Consider the following 18301-nt stretch of genomic DNA (forward strand, 5'->3'; position numbering starts at 1 on the left):
AACCCAAACTTTAACAAGCAGGAGAGGACAATTACTCAACCTCATTTGAATAACAAGCTGCCCCAGTGTAAACTATTATGCAGCTTCAATCATCTAAACTAAATAAACACATATCTCCACAGGGCCTGACATACAATTACACAATACTCTGCAGAACTATCATCATCCCCAGCCCTTCAATGATACAGCATCACTCACTCTTTTGAGGCCACACAACTGCATGCACACAGATTTGTGTGTTTCTGTCAGAGTCACTGAGTCCATAATAAAGTTCACTAACCTTGTTCCTTCCCTTAATTGTGCACACTTCTGTCTCACACACCTCGAGGTAGAGAGCAATGCCCCAGGCCTGTACCAATGATTTATATGAAAAGCAATTAATCAGAGCCATAAATGGAGTGCTTCGCTGCAGCCAAGGAATCCTCATGAAAATCTACACCTCTTTTGCCTCCTGCTTCTTTTCCTCCTCCCAGTCTGACTAGGAAATCAGACAAATGAGTTTGGTATGTGCTGAGCTGAGACAAGCTTCATCAAACAAAAGACCGTCAAACAGGAGTTTCTTTCTTCACCTTCTTTTCTCTCCCGCCAGGGTGTCACAAATTGTAAAAGCAGCTTTAATCAATTAAACACAAATTTGAAGCACTGATTGTAGCTCATTAACCTTTTAACATTGGAGACCAGCTCAGTGTCTACAAATACAGTTTTATGCAGCTAGAAAAAGGGAAATGTGTTTGTGAGGAATCAAAAACGTAAAGATACGATCACATGTTGCATCAGAAAGAGAGTTTTGAGGATGAGATCATTTGGTGATTTGTAGCCACACAGCAGTGTCATGGTTCAAAGCGATCCCCTTTCAGGCTTGCCAGACCAAAAGACAGAAGGTGGACTTAGTGTCATGGTAAGAGGGTTTCCCTGTCTCCATCTGCATTACTTTACACCCACATCTGCAGCTAATTTCCTGCTCATATCTACAGCTGAATTTTTACACACCCCTACCCCTGCTGAGGTATCACTGTATGTTTGCGTTTGCACGAGTCAGACACTGTGCACAGTGTCTGCATGCGGTTTCAAAGAGACTTTTCTTGTTAAAACAACTGATACAGCCAACCCAGGAAAGAACATCAAGTTATAAAGTAATCAGTTGGTTAACTGAACACCTACCTCAGTATGAGACAGAGCGGCTCCAAAAGTGTGATGTAAGAGTGGTCATAGAATAGATGAGGTCACTAATGTTAGACTTTAGTCTGTCTGGCACTGGCAAGAGATATATTATCCAAAGATAACATGCAATACAAAAAGCACCCTGTTTTATATAATATATTAGGTCAAGCATGAACACAATAGTGAATGGGATATTATGCTGGGATTACATAGTGGTCAAGCACTCTCAGAAAGAAATGGGCATTAAACCCAAGCAGACAAATATGGTCAAGAAGTCACATTTCTTTGCAGCTGGCCGTCACCCAGGACAAGCCTGAACTTGGAGTACGTACAAAGAAGCAGTGTGACCCAAAGCCAGGCAAACCTAACCTAGCCTGGCAGAGGCCAGCACTCTGACCCAGGGTCACTCTCAACCAATTTTACTCAAAAACCAATAAACAGAGGTCCTGAAACCCACAACGACTCTACTCTCCCTCAAAATGCGGCCCTCACAATACACCCCTCTCTGTGGTCCTCCGACTGTTGACATGCATATATTGTGCCCAGAGGAGGCAGCATGGCTGGGGAGCTCTACCTGCTGACGGACACACATAAACAGCACGACCCACAGAAACACACACGCAGCTAGAAAAATAGCATACAAAACTAAGCAGGCTGAATGAACAGCACCACTGAAAGACATGTCCAAACAAGCCGTGCTTTAGAATAGTGGCCCATGCGATCATACTTTCACATGACCTACATATGCATTTGTGCCTGTTGAGGTGTGTGTGTGAGGGCCCAGAGAAATGAGGCTGCATTACGGGAGGTTTACGCCAACTGCTGCTGTTTAAACACTCAGGGGCCCGCCGAGGCCTCTTCACCCTACTCAACACATTACCACAGGACGGCCTTCAAATAAAGCATCCAGGCTGGTAAATCTCCCCTGTGGGCCCCTGGACAACCCCCACCAATCCCTTCCACCCAAGTCAATTCTGGCCCAGCGCTCCCTTTGCCTGGCTTGTGCGTCACGGCTCCACGGATGACAGGTTAATGAGGAAAAAATATTTTTACAGGATCACATTTCGACCAAACCCTGAGAACCAATGGCAGCGCTTTTATGGGCATCAGCTCTCAGACTGGGCACTTTTATCTCTTCATCTTCTCGGGTCTTTACGGGCAGGCGAACTCTTATGAATGTCTGACACAGACCACAGGTTACCGACTTGCAGTCAGATCCGCAGCCCTTAATCTCCGTCTTAAAACCCCACCTCAGATTTCTAACTGCAAGGCCTCCGCCCACACTATAAGTCTGTGTTTCTAAATGCATTTATGAAAGCAGCCCATTCTGTCGAGTAGGGCTTATCAAAGATCTGAATGTGGTCTCTTGCCAAGAAAAAAAAACAAACAAAAAACAGACTTTCAGACAAAGCGGCGCAGCTGCACCAGGTTTTGAAAATAAATAGAGGTGAGGTGAAGTTAATGGTAAGGCAAACACCTCAGGTTGGCAGCTAGAGGGCTCTGGATCTGCTCAGCATGACACCATCTCCAAACTCTCATTTTTGCCCTTATGACCTTCAGACCTCCCCTTTGCTTAGACTCTCTCTGCAACCCGCCCTCTCCCAACTCTGTCCTTCCACCAGCAGTAACACTGAATCTTCTAACCTAACCTCCCTGAACTCTGCTCCCTCAGTCTCTCACCCTGTCAGCGCTGAGAGGGTGAGAGACTGTCAGCGACGGTTCAACATAAACACTGTTTTTCACTGTAAACCATTTCTTAGGGTGCCAAGCAGTGGCTGGACCAAGCCCGTGCTCTAACCTGTTAACGATTTGTTAAAAACACAAAGTGTGGCAGGACAGAAGAGAGAGGATGAAGCATAAAAGAGAAGAGAAATTATCAAAACTTTAAACGAATGTTTCTGCTGAGAGGTGCGCTGTTGGTGGTCTCCTGTCAAGCTAAATCAAACAACAATGTTTCTGTCAGAAAGGCTCCAATTTAAAAAAATAAAATAAAATAAAATTCGGGGGAAAATGGGGAGAAGTGGAAGGCAGCAAAACGGCTAAGCTTTGGCTTATAAACTTCACAGACAGGGTGAAAATGGACCCCGTTGGATTTGATCTTATTTTGATGGGCACGGGGTTTTTTTAACTTGAGGATTGCTGGAAGGTAATGCTGCTGGTTTAGTAGAATAACAGCTTTTACGAACCAAGAGAATATTGCTTCTTCTGAGAAAAAGAACACAGGCAGACATGAAAGAGAGAGCTAAACACATAAAACTATTACAGTAAATGCGTGAGAAAGACCAATCCACGCCGCACCGCGCCAAACAGTAAGTTTATACCACCTCATCATGACTTACTGCACATTCGCATACAGATGACAATTTGAGAAATGAGAACCTCACCACTGCAAGAGTAGATATCACTTCTGCCTGTAATAACATTAGACTAAAAGAGCAAAAACGTGTTGCCATGTTTTCATCTGAATGGAATCAGCTGAAAGTTTCTTCAATCTGATCTCTTTACTCTCTATCAATCTTTCATCCCGACCAGCATGGCGGCTGTTTCCCCTCCTTTTTTTGTTAAGAAATGTTGAAAGGAGGACAGAAACAAAAAGAATGAAAGAAAGAGAAAAAGGGGGGCATGGCGCTGTTCTGGGCCTACAGCATTAGACGACAGTTCAACATAAACACTGTTGTTCACTGTAAACCGTTTCAATGCTACTCATCAAAACCTACCAAAGCGGGATAATGTTTATGCCAGGAGCTCAACAATAATAAACAGGAATACGTAAGAAAGTGATGCCCTCATCAACAAATCTGACGCTGCCTTAAAACGAAGCCGTGGACTGTAGCACGCGCACACCGGAGGGTGGGGGGGTGGGATGAGGGCTACTGTAGGGAAACACCCACCCTGAGATGCCTCAAGTTCACTCACAGTCACTCTTAATCTACCAAGACGCTCAACAAGTGTCACACAAAATGTCAGGTCACACACGTACGCATAGCATAGTGTCTGATTGGGCCCCTTGAGTGAAAATAACACACATGCAGAGTCCTGATAGCTGCGGCTCGCTTGGAGGCTTTTAGCATGTCATAACCTGCCACTGCGTACCTGAAGAGGGGATGAGAGTGTTTGAGAGATTTACATTAATATACACTTCTGTAATGACTTAATACAGATTATTCCATTTTTACTTGTTGGGGACAGCTATTTCTATGATTTGATTTCTATGAAAACCTAAAAACAGATGACTGCGTACTGCTTTTCAAACCTTTCGTATGCAGGTGAAAGTGAGCTCCTGTGTTGATACCAGAGCTGGGAGTCACTTTGTCATGTCTAATTGATGTCCTGAAAGCTAAGCTGATGCAGCAGGTGACAGAAAAGCCTGCAGGCACGCACTGATTAAGGCAAACGCTGCACCCAGAAACCAACATCAAATTTGTTCATTGCACGTATCCCGACATACTCTTGCACACAGTGGCTGACACCTGGATGGATTTATTTCAGGTCCACTGAATTCAAAAGCTTTGGTCATGTGAAAACCCCCCCCCAAAAAAAAAAAAAAAAAAAAAAAAACCCAAAAACTTCTGGCTGCTGCTGTAGGAGTGACCGTCTCTCTGACAGTGTTTGTTGTTTGTTTGAGGAGGAGCTGGCTTTGAAAAGGAAAACAGAGGTGCAGCTGCTGCGAAAGGGCTCTTTAAAAGTCGGTGAAGTACCGCCGTGAAAACGAATAACGCTTTTCATCTCGCCTCCTTTTCTCATTTGGCACACATTTTGTCACTCCTTTCTTTCTCTCCATCTGTCCTCTTCCTCCCTCTTTTCACTTATTTTCACTCACTCACACTCTTTCTCGTTCTCTGTGGAAAATTTAATGGCTTCCTGGGCTCAGAGCGAGACATTCTTTCACTGTGAACAATAATAACAAGAATAAGAGGCACTTCATACAACTCTCTCGTTCCCTCGCCAAGCGGGTATAACTGGGTGTGTATTCTGTAAGGCTGAGTGTGTGTCTGTATATAAGCATGTACACCACACTTGAAAAGCATTTGAAATGTTAAGACCAGGTACTAGATTGGTTAAGCCAAGTGGGTGAGCGCTTCATTTGTTATCATCAAAGTCTGCTTATTCAGTACTCAAAAGTAACTTGCACAGACAAGTGCTCGGGCATATACGCACTTCTGGAAAAGAAAAATGGAAAAAAAACACTACAGTGCAGAATGGATCGACTCTTTGTTCAGGTGAAGCTCGAAAATAAAAAGTGAAAAGATATCAAATGAAAGTTAATGAAATCTTGCAAGCAGCTGAAGCTGGATTGAAGAGAAAGGAATAAAACGCTGCAAGAAGAACCTGAGCTGGTTTGCACATTAAGGATTTTATTTATGGTTTTAGCAGATAATTGGACGGTCACAGTCAAACTCAAGTGCTTAGGAAAAGCTGTATATTGTCTGTGAGAATCTGCAAAATGCATGCATCCAGTGACAAGTTTGTCTTTTGTTTTTTTTTTGTTAGCAAATGTGACTTTGCTCTCCTGTCATCAGACACACTGACAACACTGGATGGAATCCGTGAAAGCAAGATAATTCAAATGAATGTTAGTGTTAACACACGAGAAGCATTGTGAAAGAAGAACAGTGGCAGAAGGGCCAAGACCTTTGGTCTCATTTAGCCTCCAACAGCTTCACCTTCTGCTCTCTACAGCTTGACATCACAGGGCCATGCAGGGCCAAAGAACCAGGGACAGGAGCCAGGGGCAGGATGTCACGTCAAACCCTGAACCCACCAGCCAAACCAGCAAGACTCTGTGGGACACTCAGTCCCAGCTTTGAGAACAAAGGAGAGGGTCTGACACTGGCCAGGCAACCCTCTGTTCCTGGCTGGACTCCAAGTCTTCAAGGACCCTTTAAGGCTACTCTGCAGGACCATGCCCAGTCTCTGGCACTGTTAAGAGTTTTCAAACCATTTCGCATGTAGCGTTTCCTTTGCAGAGATGTGACCTGGTTAAAAAACTCTCCTGCAAAATTGAAACCTGCAGAACAGTAAAGTTTGTAGCCTGACAGCCAAGTCCATTAGAGTGATGAAGAATGAGGGTAAAAGACAGGTATCGCTAACAGATCACAAAAAAAGAGCCACATGGGGCTCTTCTGCCCGCCTTCAGTGGCTCCCTGTGGCTTAAAAACACCCTTGATGACTGAGTTACTGTTACTAAATCTTTGCCTTAACTATATGTGGCCCACTCGTGCTTAGGTGGGTAATCACCCTCCAAAGACCCATTCTGAAGCAGGAAAAATGGTGGAACTTTTCCAGTTTTTTGGTAAAAATAACATTTTTAAACTAATTTTAGTCTTTCATAGCAATACCAAAGAATCAATTAAATAAATAGCTTCCTGCAAAATAGTCACATGTGTTAAAAGATTTAAACTACTTACAACTATTAATAATGTCAATGGTCTAATATGAGCCTCAAATATGTTTTGAGTATCCATACAGATGTTTTTGCTTAAAAACAATGTCTCTTGATATTCGAGGTTTCCAGCCCCTTGTGTAAAAGTATACAGCAAAAAAAAAAAAAAAAAAAATTCTCACAGTGCAATATAAACAATACAGTCCTACTCCTCAGGAAAATGGGAGTATGGCGTCAACAAGTGTGAAATTTAATACAGAAGAAACTGGTTTTACAATATTTTAACACTCGTCTCAGTGACCTGCCTTAGTAGAGCCTTTTATGCTTGCACTAACACTCTGATTATGTCATCATTACCACATGCAGACAGTACTCAAGGTGGAAATGGGAAATGCTTAGATCTCTTAGATTATTCGGTACATAGTAAAAAACAAACAAACAAACAAACAAACATTAATCATATATCACCTCAAAAAGCTCAGATTCTGGGTGTGAAAAACAACAACTCAGCATAAAACATGACAAAGGCCCAAATGGAGGGGCAGAAAAACTAAAGGAAAAGTCACAGTAAGTAATGGGAACAGAGGCTTTCTAGAAAAAGTGGCAAGGATGAAAAGAAGGGAGGGAAAGGTGTGCAAAATAGAGAGAGGAAGTTGTGTTCATGGGGTGTGAGTGGTGTCCAGCACAGTTCAGGAGCTGGTGTGTTTTTCTTCAAAGAAGCCGAGAGGCAGCGCTGAGATCCAGAAACCAGTAAACCTTCAACACAAAAACAGCGTAGACACTGCCCCATCTAAGTGACAATTCCACAGCATCTCTGTGCATTATTGAATTACTGAGGCTCATATGCAAATCAGACAACACAAGACAGCGTGCATGTGCTCAGAGTACATTTGAATGTGTCTGTGTTCCTGTGGGATCGGGAAAGCCCAAAGGTGGGAACCGGGCAACCTTCTCACCCTCGTTCTGTGTTCCTCCCCAAGGGTAAAATAGGGCCGAGTGGGGAGTTTGTGAACAACACGCTGCAGAGGCAAACACACAAGAGCAGATATGGGGGGCTGGGGGTAGTAAATACCAGAGCCAGGAGGAGTTAGGTGCTGTGGTAACAGAGTTCACAGACAAACACTGCGATCAAGATTCAACACACAGGCACACACACACACACACACACACACACACAGAGCAAACACACTCATGTGTTCCATATACAGAGTCCCAAACTGAGAATTTGGACAAAGCACTATCCAAAGCAAGATGTAAATGGATAAAAAGATGTGGCACGTTGCCATAATCCCCAACAAGACATCAGTCTCCCATGGGCAAGAACAAGCTCTGGGAACATCTGAATGAAATGACAGTGAAATAGAGGAATTAGCAGATGAATGAGAAAAAGAATGGGGAAAAACTTAGCTAAACTAAAGCACTTGGAAAGACTCCTTTCTTTCATCATCCTCCTAAGCTATAGATATTTCAGTGGTTTCTGGTGTGAACCGGGGTTATGTTTGTGAGTCCTGGCTCCTCTGTGTATCCACATTTATTATTTGTGTCAGTTTCTACAGCAGGTAAACTGCAGTGTATATGCAGATTTCTGTGGATGCGTCCTGAACTCTTCTCACTGCTGAGTTATGGCTGCTGTCACCAGTGTAACCTCTCGCTAAACCTTTAATGTCTTCAGCAGCCTCATCCTCTCTTACTTCCCTGGATGTCCTCACCATCACTTTGTTTCCCTCACATGCTCTATTCACTCCATCAAATATACTGACTGTGTATGAATAAATTTTAACAGGAGCATTTGAGTATATACTCATGCTTGTGTTATACTCAAACCATCACTGATAAATGTTGCTAATCCAGATAAACTTCTGGTGAATGAATTCCAAATTGTAATTTAGACTGTAATGTTAATTAAGGCAGGTGCTGGGATTTTATATAAAGAGATCTACAGGGCCCTTTGTGATTATATTATAAAGCTATAAATATTACGCAGCAAAAGAAAAACTATATTAGTACTTAATATTGGTATTTTACAAACAAAAGACATTACAGCATGTTGGTCACTGGCCTGAGACATGATGGGCAAGAGAGAAACTGAAAGAGTATAGAACAGAGATCTGATCTGAGATCTAAAAGGCCCAAGAAAGGAGAGCAAAGAGGTACATTTGAATTACAAGATGGCAAATCTCCAGCATACCAGGCCTCTTGCTGTTGTGCCAAAATGTTAAAATATAAAAGCATTTATATCAGAGTATAAAACACTTAAAGTCATTGATATGTGAATTCCAGTTTACAAAACCTCAACAACGTAGGACCCCAGTGCTGAAATTCAAATATATAGTCAATATAAAGTGTGATAACCATGATAAATGTGTTCTACGTGTGAGATAATGCGTACCTTATACCGCATCTTGGGGCAGGAGTGAATGTAAAAGCCCAGGTAGTAGTAGGACAGCTTGGGAGACTGTTTCTGCAGCTGCTTGGTAAAAGCGATCTCCCTGTGGCAGGAAACACACAAATGCACCTTGTCAGAGAGCTAAGTGTAAGGAAAAGGCTTCATGCTTTTTGAAACATCACATACTGTATTCAAGCAGCATACAGTGTCACTGCGTCTTAAAAAGATGGCTCGATCCGACATCACTTTCCTCATAGCTGGAGTTTGTGCACCACAGGGCACCAATTTCAATTTCCCATGTAGAAAAATCATGGTTGCAATTTACACAGTTATTTTATTGTCAGGTTAATTCGATTATTTACTGCAGTGTTTACTCTTCTGAAAAATATGAACCCTGATGAGCTGATTCGGAGTTTCGCACAGTTTTAACTGCATATGCAGGGATGCTGCATCAGAAAAGTATCAATTTTTAATAACAAAGCAACAATAAAGGAATTAATAAAACATTCAAATTGATACATTAAAAAATACACCAACTAACTTAAAATGTGTTTTCACTTACAAGTTAGTCCATCAGCAGCATATAAATGGCACTTGCTGCTATGTCTAGAGCAGTGCCTAAGCTGAGGAAGTAAACACCCACACTCAAAAAGGCAGGTTTTTTTTTTTCCACCTTCTTTTTGGTTTCATGTCATTACACAAAAACAATTGCCTTCTCTCTATCAGCCCTGAGCCCTGAAGCAGAGAAGAAGGTGCTGAAAAAGGAGGAAGAGAGTGTGTAAAATAAAGATTTAGAACGTGGAGGATTTATACACCTTCTCCAAATACAGTAAATGTCTCGCCTGCTTTATTTTTCCCCAATAGCTTCTTCCTTAATTGCATCCTTTTACTGAAAGCCTATTTTCTCCTTTCTCTCGGCCGTTTCCTTCGCTATTCCATAACTAAATTCCAGCTCCTCTTTCCCCCCCCTATCCTTTTTGTTTCACTCTTCCTTCCACTTCTGTGTTTCACCCGCTTAAATGAAGTAGGAGAATTCCCATTCTTACAAGACTTAACAGACAGAGAAAGAGGCCTTAAAATAAAATAGATGCACTGAAAAATAAGACATGGGACAAAGCAAGCCAAGCAAGGGAGGTGGGGGGGAGACAGGGGGAGAGAGAGGGAACAGGAGGAGAATATAAAAGAGGAGGGTCAAGAAAGAGAAAGGGACGGAGAAGAGAGGCAGCAAGAGAGAGGTGCTAGAAGGTCACCCGCTTGCTGCCAGGTTCCTGGGTTCCCATCCCCTCACCACAAAAGGGCCCGGCAGGCCTGAATCAGGGAAGAAGGGGGGGTCAAGAGAGGCGAGGGGCCCATTCACAAAAAGCCATAGGCCCCCTTCACTTGAGGCCTTCACACCCCCCACCTCCACCCCCATGGCAGCAGCTTGAGTCCGCCATTATCCCCTCTTCAGCCATCTGACACTCCAGCACAAGCCAATTATCAAGCCCTCTGCTCCTGCACAGCTTCCCTCATACTGATGTGCATACGCAAGCACACGGTTCATAATAATGCATGCTATGAGATGCTTTTTGCAGCTTTGCATGCACGTGGAAACATTTCGTTACCTAATCTTACAAGAACTGTGTTGAGCTTCTAGTGATGGGAAGCACACAGATACTTAATTTATTGTGTCAGCATTTATGAGTAATCTATATAATATATATGTGGTTAAAACTGGGGCCACTGCAGGAATTTTTGCCATTCGAGTCCATGTTGATTGGACTCAAATGGCAATTTTTGCAATTTTGTTGCAAAATACTGCAAACATATTATGTTTAAGTATTTTAAAAGTGGACATTTTAGTTATCTAGAATTATTTTTTTTATTTTTACTTTTCATAGGCTATGTGCGCATTCAACTACAAGACTGTTTACAGAAAAATATAAACACTGAATCAGATTAAGCCTGATTAAGAAATACAGTATATTTTGGTTTGAGATCATTGACGACAACATAATCAGGACATCCTCGTAAGAGAGATCCACGTTTAACACCAGCTGTGTTCCCTGTACACAGTGCTTCAGGCACCTCATTATGCGCCTCTTTTCTTCCCCTCTTCCTTCTATCCTCGGGGGCCTGTGGAAGAAGGAGCAGCACTCTTATGAGAAATTTCTCAACATCTCCCTCTCCTGTTTCTCCTGCTGAATCGCACATACAAGCATACTAACACAGCTAAATAGCGCGCACAGTGCTGTACTTGTTTCAGTATTGTTGTATTGCCTGACGTCCAGGCGTATATTATTTCAGCTCTGACATTATCTAAACGCTACACGTGATTTGTAAAATGATAAGTGAGTAAATACACAAATCAGGACTCCCAAAGAGGTAATGGTGTAAAATTCCAGAACTTTCCATGAACTCTTGTTACTAAAAAAATAGAAAAAGAAAGGAAAATTACCAACATTTTTTTTAAAACACTAGAATGAACTTGATTGCGGCTGAAAAGTTAAGTTTCCAATCCAACTGGGCCTGCTGTAGGAATGCCATTTAATGTAATGAATATATGTATCACAAGACCAGAGAGGGGGTGAGAGGGCCACATGCATTCTGTACAGCAAGTTTTGAACAGAGTCAGCCAGTCCAAGCAGACTAGGGAGTGTCCAAGACCTGATCAAAGACCGTTCTCTGGTGTCTGTAAACACGTGGGAGGATTTCAGTCCCGCTGGCTTCCTTCTCCAAGGCCTCCTCCACACGTCGAGCACTCTGTGTTACTCTTTGAGTCAGACTCTTACAATAATAAGTGATGGAGGGGTGGGCTGTGTGCTTAGGATGACCGAGGTGTTTCCTCTATATGAGAAAAGCCTGATCCTGTGCGAGACTGCACATAAACGCTCACAACTCCCATTTTAACACCTGTGCACACCAACTTTAAAGCGAAGATCACCCGGTCCCTCGCATATGTGCAGAGAAATTTTTAAAAGCCTTTCTCGCATTACTGGGTTACATTTTAACAGGAAACGCCAGATATGTGCACCTATAGAGTATGCGTGAGTTCTCTTATTTCAACCTGGGAGAGAGAACTGTCATCAGCTGAACCGCAAAACAGAGCACTGCCTCAACCAATCAAGTGTGAAGAAAGAGGTATTTTTCCCTGACCTAGAGTACTGTGGCACTTATAGTATACAGTTCTAAAGATAAAATGTGGGAGGAGCCAAATAGACCAAGAGTCAGGGGGAGAGAGAGAGGTTAAGAGGAGGGCAAACATGAGAGGCAGGAAAGTGAGAAAGCATCAAAGACAGAACAAAGACATTAGGGAAGAAAGAATGAAAGGAATAAGAGACAAAGCAACTTCTTTCTTAAAAGGAGCTGCATGTTGCATTTCGTAATCATTGCTGTGGTCGTTTAAGACCAACTGTAACGCACTCTATGGTGCTGCCGTGAGTAATGTGCGCACCGGTGAGGTTTTATTACGCCAAGCCCTTTAAAAACACCACTGGCATCATGTCCCAGTGGCTTACTTCTGTCTTCACAGCAGTTTTTCACGTAAACAGCAAGCACATTGTGTTCGAGTGCTGACAACAAACCTGAGAGCAGAGTAGGAGCCCAGAGACAGTGAGTTAAAGTCGGGATGGTAGTACAAATAGACGGAGGACACACAGGTAGGCAGGATATCAATCACCCCCACTGCCACAATACGTCCATCCAGCCAGTACTGCTGGTGGAAGGAGCCGTAGCCCACCTCAGGCCCATCTGGAGCATATTCTGCCTGGGGGAAAGCAAACAGAGTGAAAAGTTTAAGAGAAAATAGTCACTGGTCAGAACAATAGCAGTACTCTAGTGCACAGTATAGTTTGCATGTAAAAATATATAAATCACAGAGGAACGAGAATGTGGTATTTAATAGCGCTCGTTTACTTTCTTGCACTGATCCACTTTCTTTTCTGCACACTCACACCTGTATGATGTTGTATTACAGACCGTGCTTCTCCCTGCCAGGCCTCACGCATTATGTGTGGGGGTGTACAGTAGCCTCACGTTCGGCCTGCTAATGGCTCCCAAATGTGGAGTGAAAGCAGGAGCAGAGTTGGGCTGTTGGGGGGGGGGGGCACTGGCCACAGAAACACTCCGGGAGAGGATTTTAATAAAAAGACCCTGCATGAGCAAAATCCATTTCACCAGGCGGTAGTGGAGTGTTGCCAAGCTTTCCTCCTATATATGTCTGCGTCTGCACTCCCCCTGCGGCACGAAAGAATGCGGGTGTAAGTGAGCACCCATGCGCCCGGGCCTCCCTCCATTAATGAAACTGTTAAGTTTTTGTAACACGTTGCGTTTCTCACAGGGTTACTGCATGCTGGGTTTTTCAATCAAGTCAGCTGACTTCTTTTATCCCAGAGGCTTAAATCTAGAGGCTTGGGGTTTGGGGTTAAAAGTCATTAAGCAAGGGTATTGGTTTATGTTTGTGTATGTGTCTTTCTTCAGCGTACTAGTAACAGGATCCGTCTCCTTCTCCAGCCTTCATCTGGACGCAGTTAAGAAGCACAGACGCTGCTAGTTATCACAACACAGAGAGCTAGATCACTAATCCAGTGCGCCACTGGGCCTGCGCTCTGACCAAGTTAAACCTGACCAAATAGAATCTCTCACCCACTCCCACACCTCCCTGCAGCTCTGTGACCCCAGCAGACTGACAGTTTTCTTAAGAAGAACTGGTAATAAAAGTTATATCCCTTTAGGTCAGGCCTTTGGGTACCCAGGTGTAATTAACTGCCTGACACAATCAATACCAGAGGTCATTTTTGTGTGTGCGTGTGCGTGTGCACGCACGCGTGGAAAGGTAATTTAATTATCCTTTCCTAACAGCTCCATAACAGAGGCCACATGACGTTAGATGTAGATTATGAGGTTTTATTGAGCTTTAGCTGCGACCGACAGATGATTTAAGAATAAAAATGAACATTTTTGGCAAACAGTCAGATGGCGATGGTGGAGGACAACAATGACCGCAACTCGATAAAGCACTGCCTGATGCAACAGCTGAGCGGATTTAAAAGTGTGTGTGTGTATCCATAGCTGGGGGAAACTGTTGGTCTGATGTTTTAGCGCCATTTATCACTAAAACACCAGAGGCTTTGTCAAAAGGAAAGAGCACAAGATGATTTTTCGTAACGCACGTTCAGCATACACACTTGAGCGCTATTATGAATGTGAGTGCTCATGCAAGAGTTGCAATGGCTGCCTGAGTGTGTGTATGAGAGTGTGTTTGTTTATAAGCTCGTACCGCGCTCAAGCCTGATCTTGTCAGACTGACCTGTGCATCACCTCAAACGACAGCTTAATGGTTGTGTCCTTGCAACTGTGACAACAATCTAAACATTCCCTGGAACACTTCTAACCACCCCAGAGCTTCCCAGCAGCCCCAAATCACTCACATATGGCCTAAATACAGGGCTGTGTGTGTAGCACGCTTGATAAAGCCATGAGGTGGTATACCGTGTTTATTTCAACCTGCTCAGGGAGACATTTTGTTAAACTTCTGCTGAATTAGAATAATTGGATTTTGTGAACCCTTCAAGGACAAAAATGAGCTTATATTCCCTTTATAGACACTTTATCTCAGACTTGAATGGTTAAGTTAGCTTTAAGGAAGAAACCTAAAATAAAGACAGATGATGTGAACAGAAATGAATATGACAATGATTGTCTTATATTTCACTGTAAATTGTGCAAAGATAAACATAAATATATGCAAAGTTTTAATTTAGCATAAGCAACACGTTTAAAAGGTTAGTTCAGGTTAAAAGAAATAGAGAAAAAGTTTTATGACTGTAAAACCAAGTGGTAGAACAGGGACACATCACAACTAAAAGTTTAATAAGTAAATTTGGTGTTCAAAAAAAAAAAGTATCCTAGAGAGGCTGAGGCACTCAGAAGTAAAGATGTGGAGAGTTTCACTACTCTGTAAAAGGCTGCGTGGGCAAGTAGCTCAGGAATTTAAAAATACTGTTTTACAATGCAAAATTCCAGAAATTTGGATGATAACGCCACCTACAATGAGACGTTTTGCAGACTATTCTGAGATGTGTGTGAAGTAATGAGTAATATTATTAAGAAATTGGTCAGAGAAAAGATCCACCGATAAAAGTGCATTAAAAAACAGACAATACTGCAGAGGAAATCCCAACACTGGCTCAGCAGCACTTCCAATGACAACTTAACAGTTTGTTGCTAAATGCACAATATTCTATTTTTGCAAAGAAAAAACAAAACAAAACAAAACACATCAACGAGATCCAGAAATACGACCCTCACTGAACTAAATTCATGGATGCTGCATGCGGTTAGGGACCACCTCGCTTGAAAGCAACATATACGACAGCATCCGTGATGGCGCACAAAGCACAGGTAACTTGCACACCTGTGAAAGCACCATTAATGCTAAGTGATAATGTAATGATTATGGGGCAATACACTCTAAAAGGGAACCTCTTAGTCTTTCAGTTCAGATGTTTTTGTTGCATTTCTCAGTCCGGCAGTCTGCCTTTGTAGTTTCAAAGTGTTCGCTAAATTCGAGCAGGGTGCTGCAGTAGGAGGCCGCTGTTCCAACGGGTCTGTTTGTGAAATCTCTCCCTTTCTAGATATTTCACAATAAACTAATCAACTGTAAGTGGAAGCATTTGGGAGCAACTCAAGAGTCAGACCATGTAAAGTTACAGAGGGGGGGGTCACCGAGTGCTGAGATGAACAGTGCACAAAAGTCAAGTCTTGAGTTCCAAACCTCTTCTGACAGCAACATCAACGCAAAAACTGTCGGGAGCTTCATGGTGTGGTTTTCCAAGGCCAAGCAGCTCCTGTAGGTGTTAGGTGAAGGTGGTCCAGTACTTTTGTCCATACAGTGGATGCTGCAATCCAGCCATCTTTTTCAAGAAAGACCTTACTTATTTTAAAGCAGTTCTCTGGAACCTGTTTTTACTGAGTCATGTTAAGTTAAACTCTGTGCTTTTGTTTACATATTATTTTTGTCTGTTTTTGATTTGGTTTGACCATTACACACCTTTTGCAGTCCCACCTTTCTGGAAATGGGTTCCTGGCATCAAAACTCACTATGATCACGTTTTTTTCATAATTCAATCAATTTCTGTGTTCCAACATTTGACAATGCCTCTTTGTAAAAATTTACGATCAAAAAGAATAAGGTTAAAATTATTTTTCACATTCTTTTTTTGGTATATTCCACATAGTGATCAAAGTCTTTTGGAAAAGTCTGCATTTCTTTACATAGTAAATAAAATTCTGACAAAATGCTAAGAAGGGAAAGACAGAGATGACCAAACTACAGAAGAAAAGACTGAAAGCCACAGTCCTGCACCCCTGTTACTGTGTAGGTTGTTTATTCATAAAAGGAAAACTGAATGAGGAGACGAATCCCACAAAACCCATAACACCTTGTGTTTCTCCTGCACTGAAGTGCTCATCATGTTTGGAGACAGGCAGAACCAGTGTGTTTACATGTCTGCATTTGTATGTAAAAGCATCTGAAAAATTCTGGCATACTCTGTTAACTGCCACTTAGTTTCGGCATGAATCCTCTACAGTTTTGGTGAAATGAAACAATTAGACTACCTGTGTCCCAATTACAATTTGGAAGTATGCATTTCTCATACATTTTTAAAAATGCAGGCGTATATGTGAGCTGATGAACCACAGAGTTTGCTGGTCCATGTGGTGAGTGTCTGTGTATTTTAATAGCACTCTGATTGGACACAGATGGAGGCCAACACGCAGAGCTACAGCAGAAATCCATGTATAATAATTCTGAAATGGAGAGCGTTTGGAGAGAGACAGGGGAGACTGAGATGAGAGGATGAAAGAAGGAAAGAAAAACAAGTTGCATGAGAGGACGCCGAATGAAAAGAGATGGCCTCCTCAACCGGCAGAGAGGAGGGGACACTGAAGGCAGGAAAATATGCGAGGTAGTGTGGCACAGTTTTGGTGTGCACATGTGTGCAGAACTGTGTAATTCAGCTGCCTGGCCTCCAGCCTTGACGAGGTGATAAAAGCTTGTTTCCTATAAACACTAATGATGTTCATTAGCGGAGACCTGAGGGGGCCCACGGGGCAAAAGAGAGTGACTGCGTTTGTGTCAGTCAGTCTGCGTGTGCTCTGGACCTCAATCCCATTAAAGTGGCTGTTATAAGTACCCATCCTGGGTCTAATTGTTGGTGTAATTGTCCTGACCCAAGAGGTCCAGTGGTATTTCTGAAGCCTGCAGCTCAACAGGCCTGACAAGTGCTCAGTGATGCCTTACTGCAAACTTGCACCTCACAGCAAACACCACCAGATTAACCACCAATGCTCTTCCAGATCCTTCTGTATACAGATTAAAGCATCTAAAAATTTACACAGTAAACAGATTACGAGCAAGATTTCACTAATTAATGCACCAGAAGCTGCCATTAAATTTCTAATGGTGCCTGAATAATTGCTTCTTGTTAAAGTGGGCCCACACAATCTCCTCATCAACCTGTAATTTGTACCACGCCACGCAAAGTAATGGGCAGTGGTATAAATGTGGTATGTTCTATCCCGTCAAAGCCAGAGGGAAGGACTGCTCTGAAGACCTTATGTTCAACACAGTTGCAATCTGGACACCACATTTACCATTTTCCTCCTTCGGCACCCCCTTTCACTAACACAGGGCTAAATTAAAACCCCTCCGATATGAAACAAAACCCCCTTCCCAAATCCCTCAGCTCCACTCAATCCAGCTGGAGGGCTCTCTAAGAGGCAGACCAAAGGTAGAGGGTTGGTATGTGCTGAAAAAGGGCAACTAGTTTAGATTTTCTTTCTTTTGAGTGAATGTGATGAGGAACTAAAAACCGAAACCCCAGGCGTTTTTCAAGTCATTATCATAATCTCCATGACAGTAATTTCAGGAAGACCCTCTACTGGTTGGGGCAAATCATTCCAGGTAACACATTTGGATGAACAGAGACATTTAAAAGCAGGGGGTTATTAAACTGTCAACAGGCCAAAGGAAATACATACCTCTAACGGTGAATCACAGAGAAATCTCTTGAACTGTGGAGGAAAGCAGAGGGGGGGACAGAGAGAAAAACAGTTAGCTCTCTGGGTCAGCAGCTCTTTTGAAAAAGGTATAAATGAAAACCATACACGTCTCCTTTGCTGTTCTATATAACTTATCCCTCCCTGTTTTCTTTCTACTCAGGTGTCACATTTCAAATGAAGCCCTCCATTCACTACGGGGAATTAAAAGGAAAACTGTATTTATACAAATGAAAACATTTACCCTATCAACTGCAGCTCGCACTACAGGGAGGACACCGTGACAGCAAAAATAAGCAGTGCTCCCAATGTCAAAATAGTTTCTCTCT

The 18301-nt window shown here is 42.7% G+C and overlaps 1 protein-coding gene across 5 annotated transcripts in view; it reads right to left on the bottom strand.

Moving 5' to 3' along the window:
* The window catches only part of LOC102301822 (arginyl-tRNA--protein transferase 1), a 51451-nt gene that overhangs the window by 13132 nt on the left and 20018 nt on the right, over positions 1-18301 (bottom strand). For all 5 annotated transcript variants that reach the window (XM_005927123.3, XM_042222853.1, XM_005927125.3 and 2 more), the window contains 3 exons: positions 17955-17987; positions 12494-12675; positions 8934-9033 (listed from right to left, as the gene is read on the bottom strand). In XM_005927123.3, coding sequence (XP_005927185.1) covers positions 8934-9033; positions 12494-12675; positions 17955-17987 — 315 coding nt within the window. The remainder of the gene's footprint in view (positions 1-8933; positions 9034-12493; positions 12676-17954; positions 17988-18301) is intronic.

The sequence above is a fragment of the Haplochromis burtoni genome, unplaced genomic scaffold (assembly GCF_018398535.1).
Source record: "Haplochromis burtoni strain Fernald_Lab_line unplaced genomic scaffold, NCSU_Asbu1 Contig_96, whole genome shotgun sequence".
In the NCBI taxonomy this organism is placed as follows: domain Eukaryota; kingdom Metazoa; phylum Chordata; class Actinopteri; order Cichliformes; family Cichlidae; genus Haplochromis; species Haplochromis burtoni.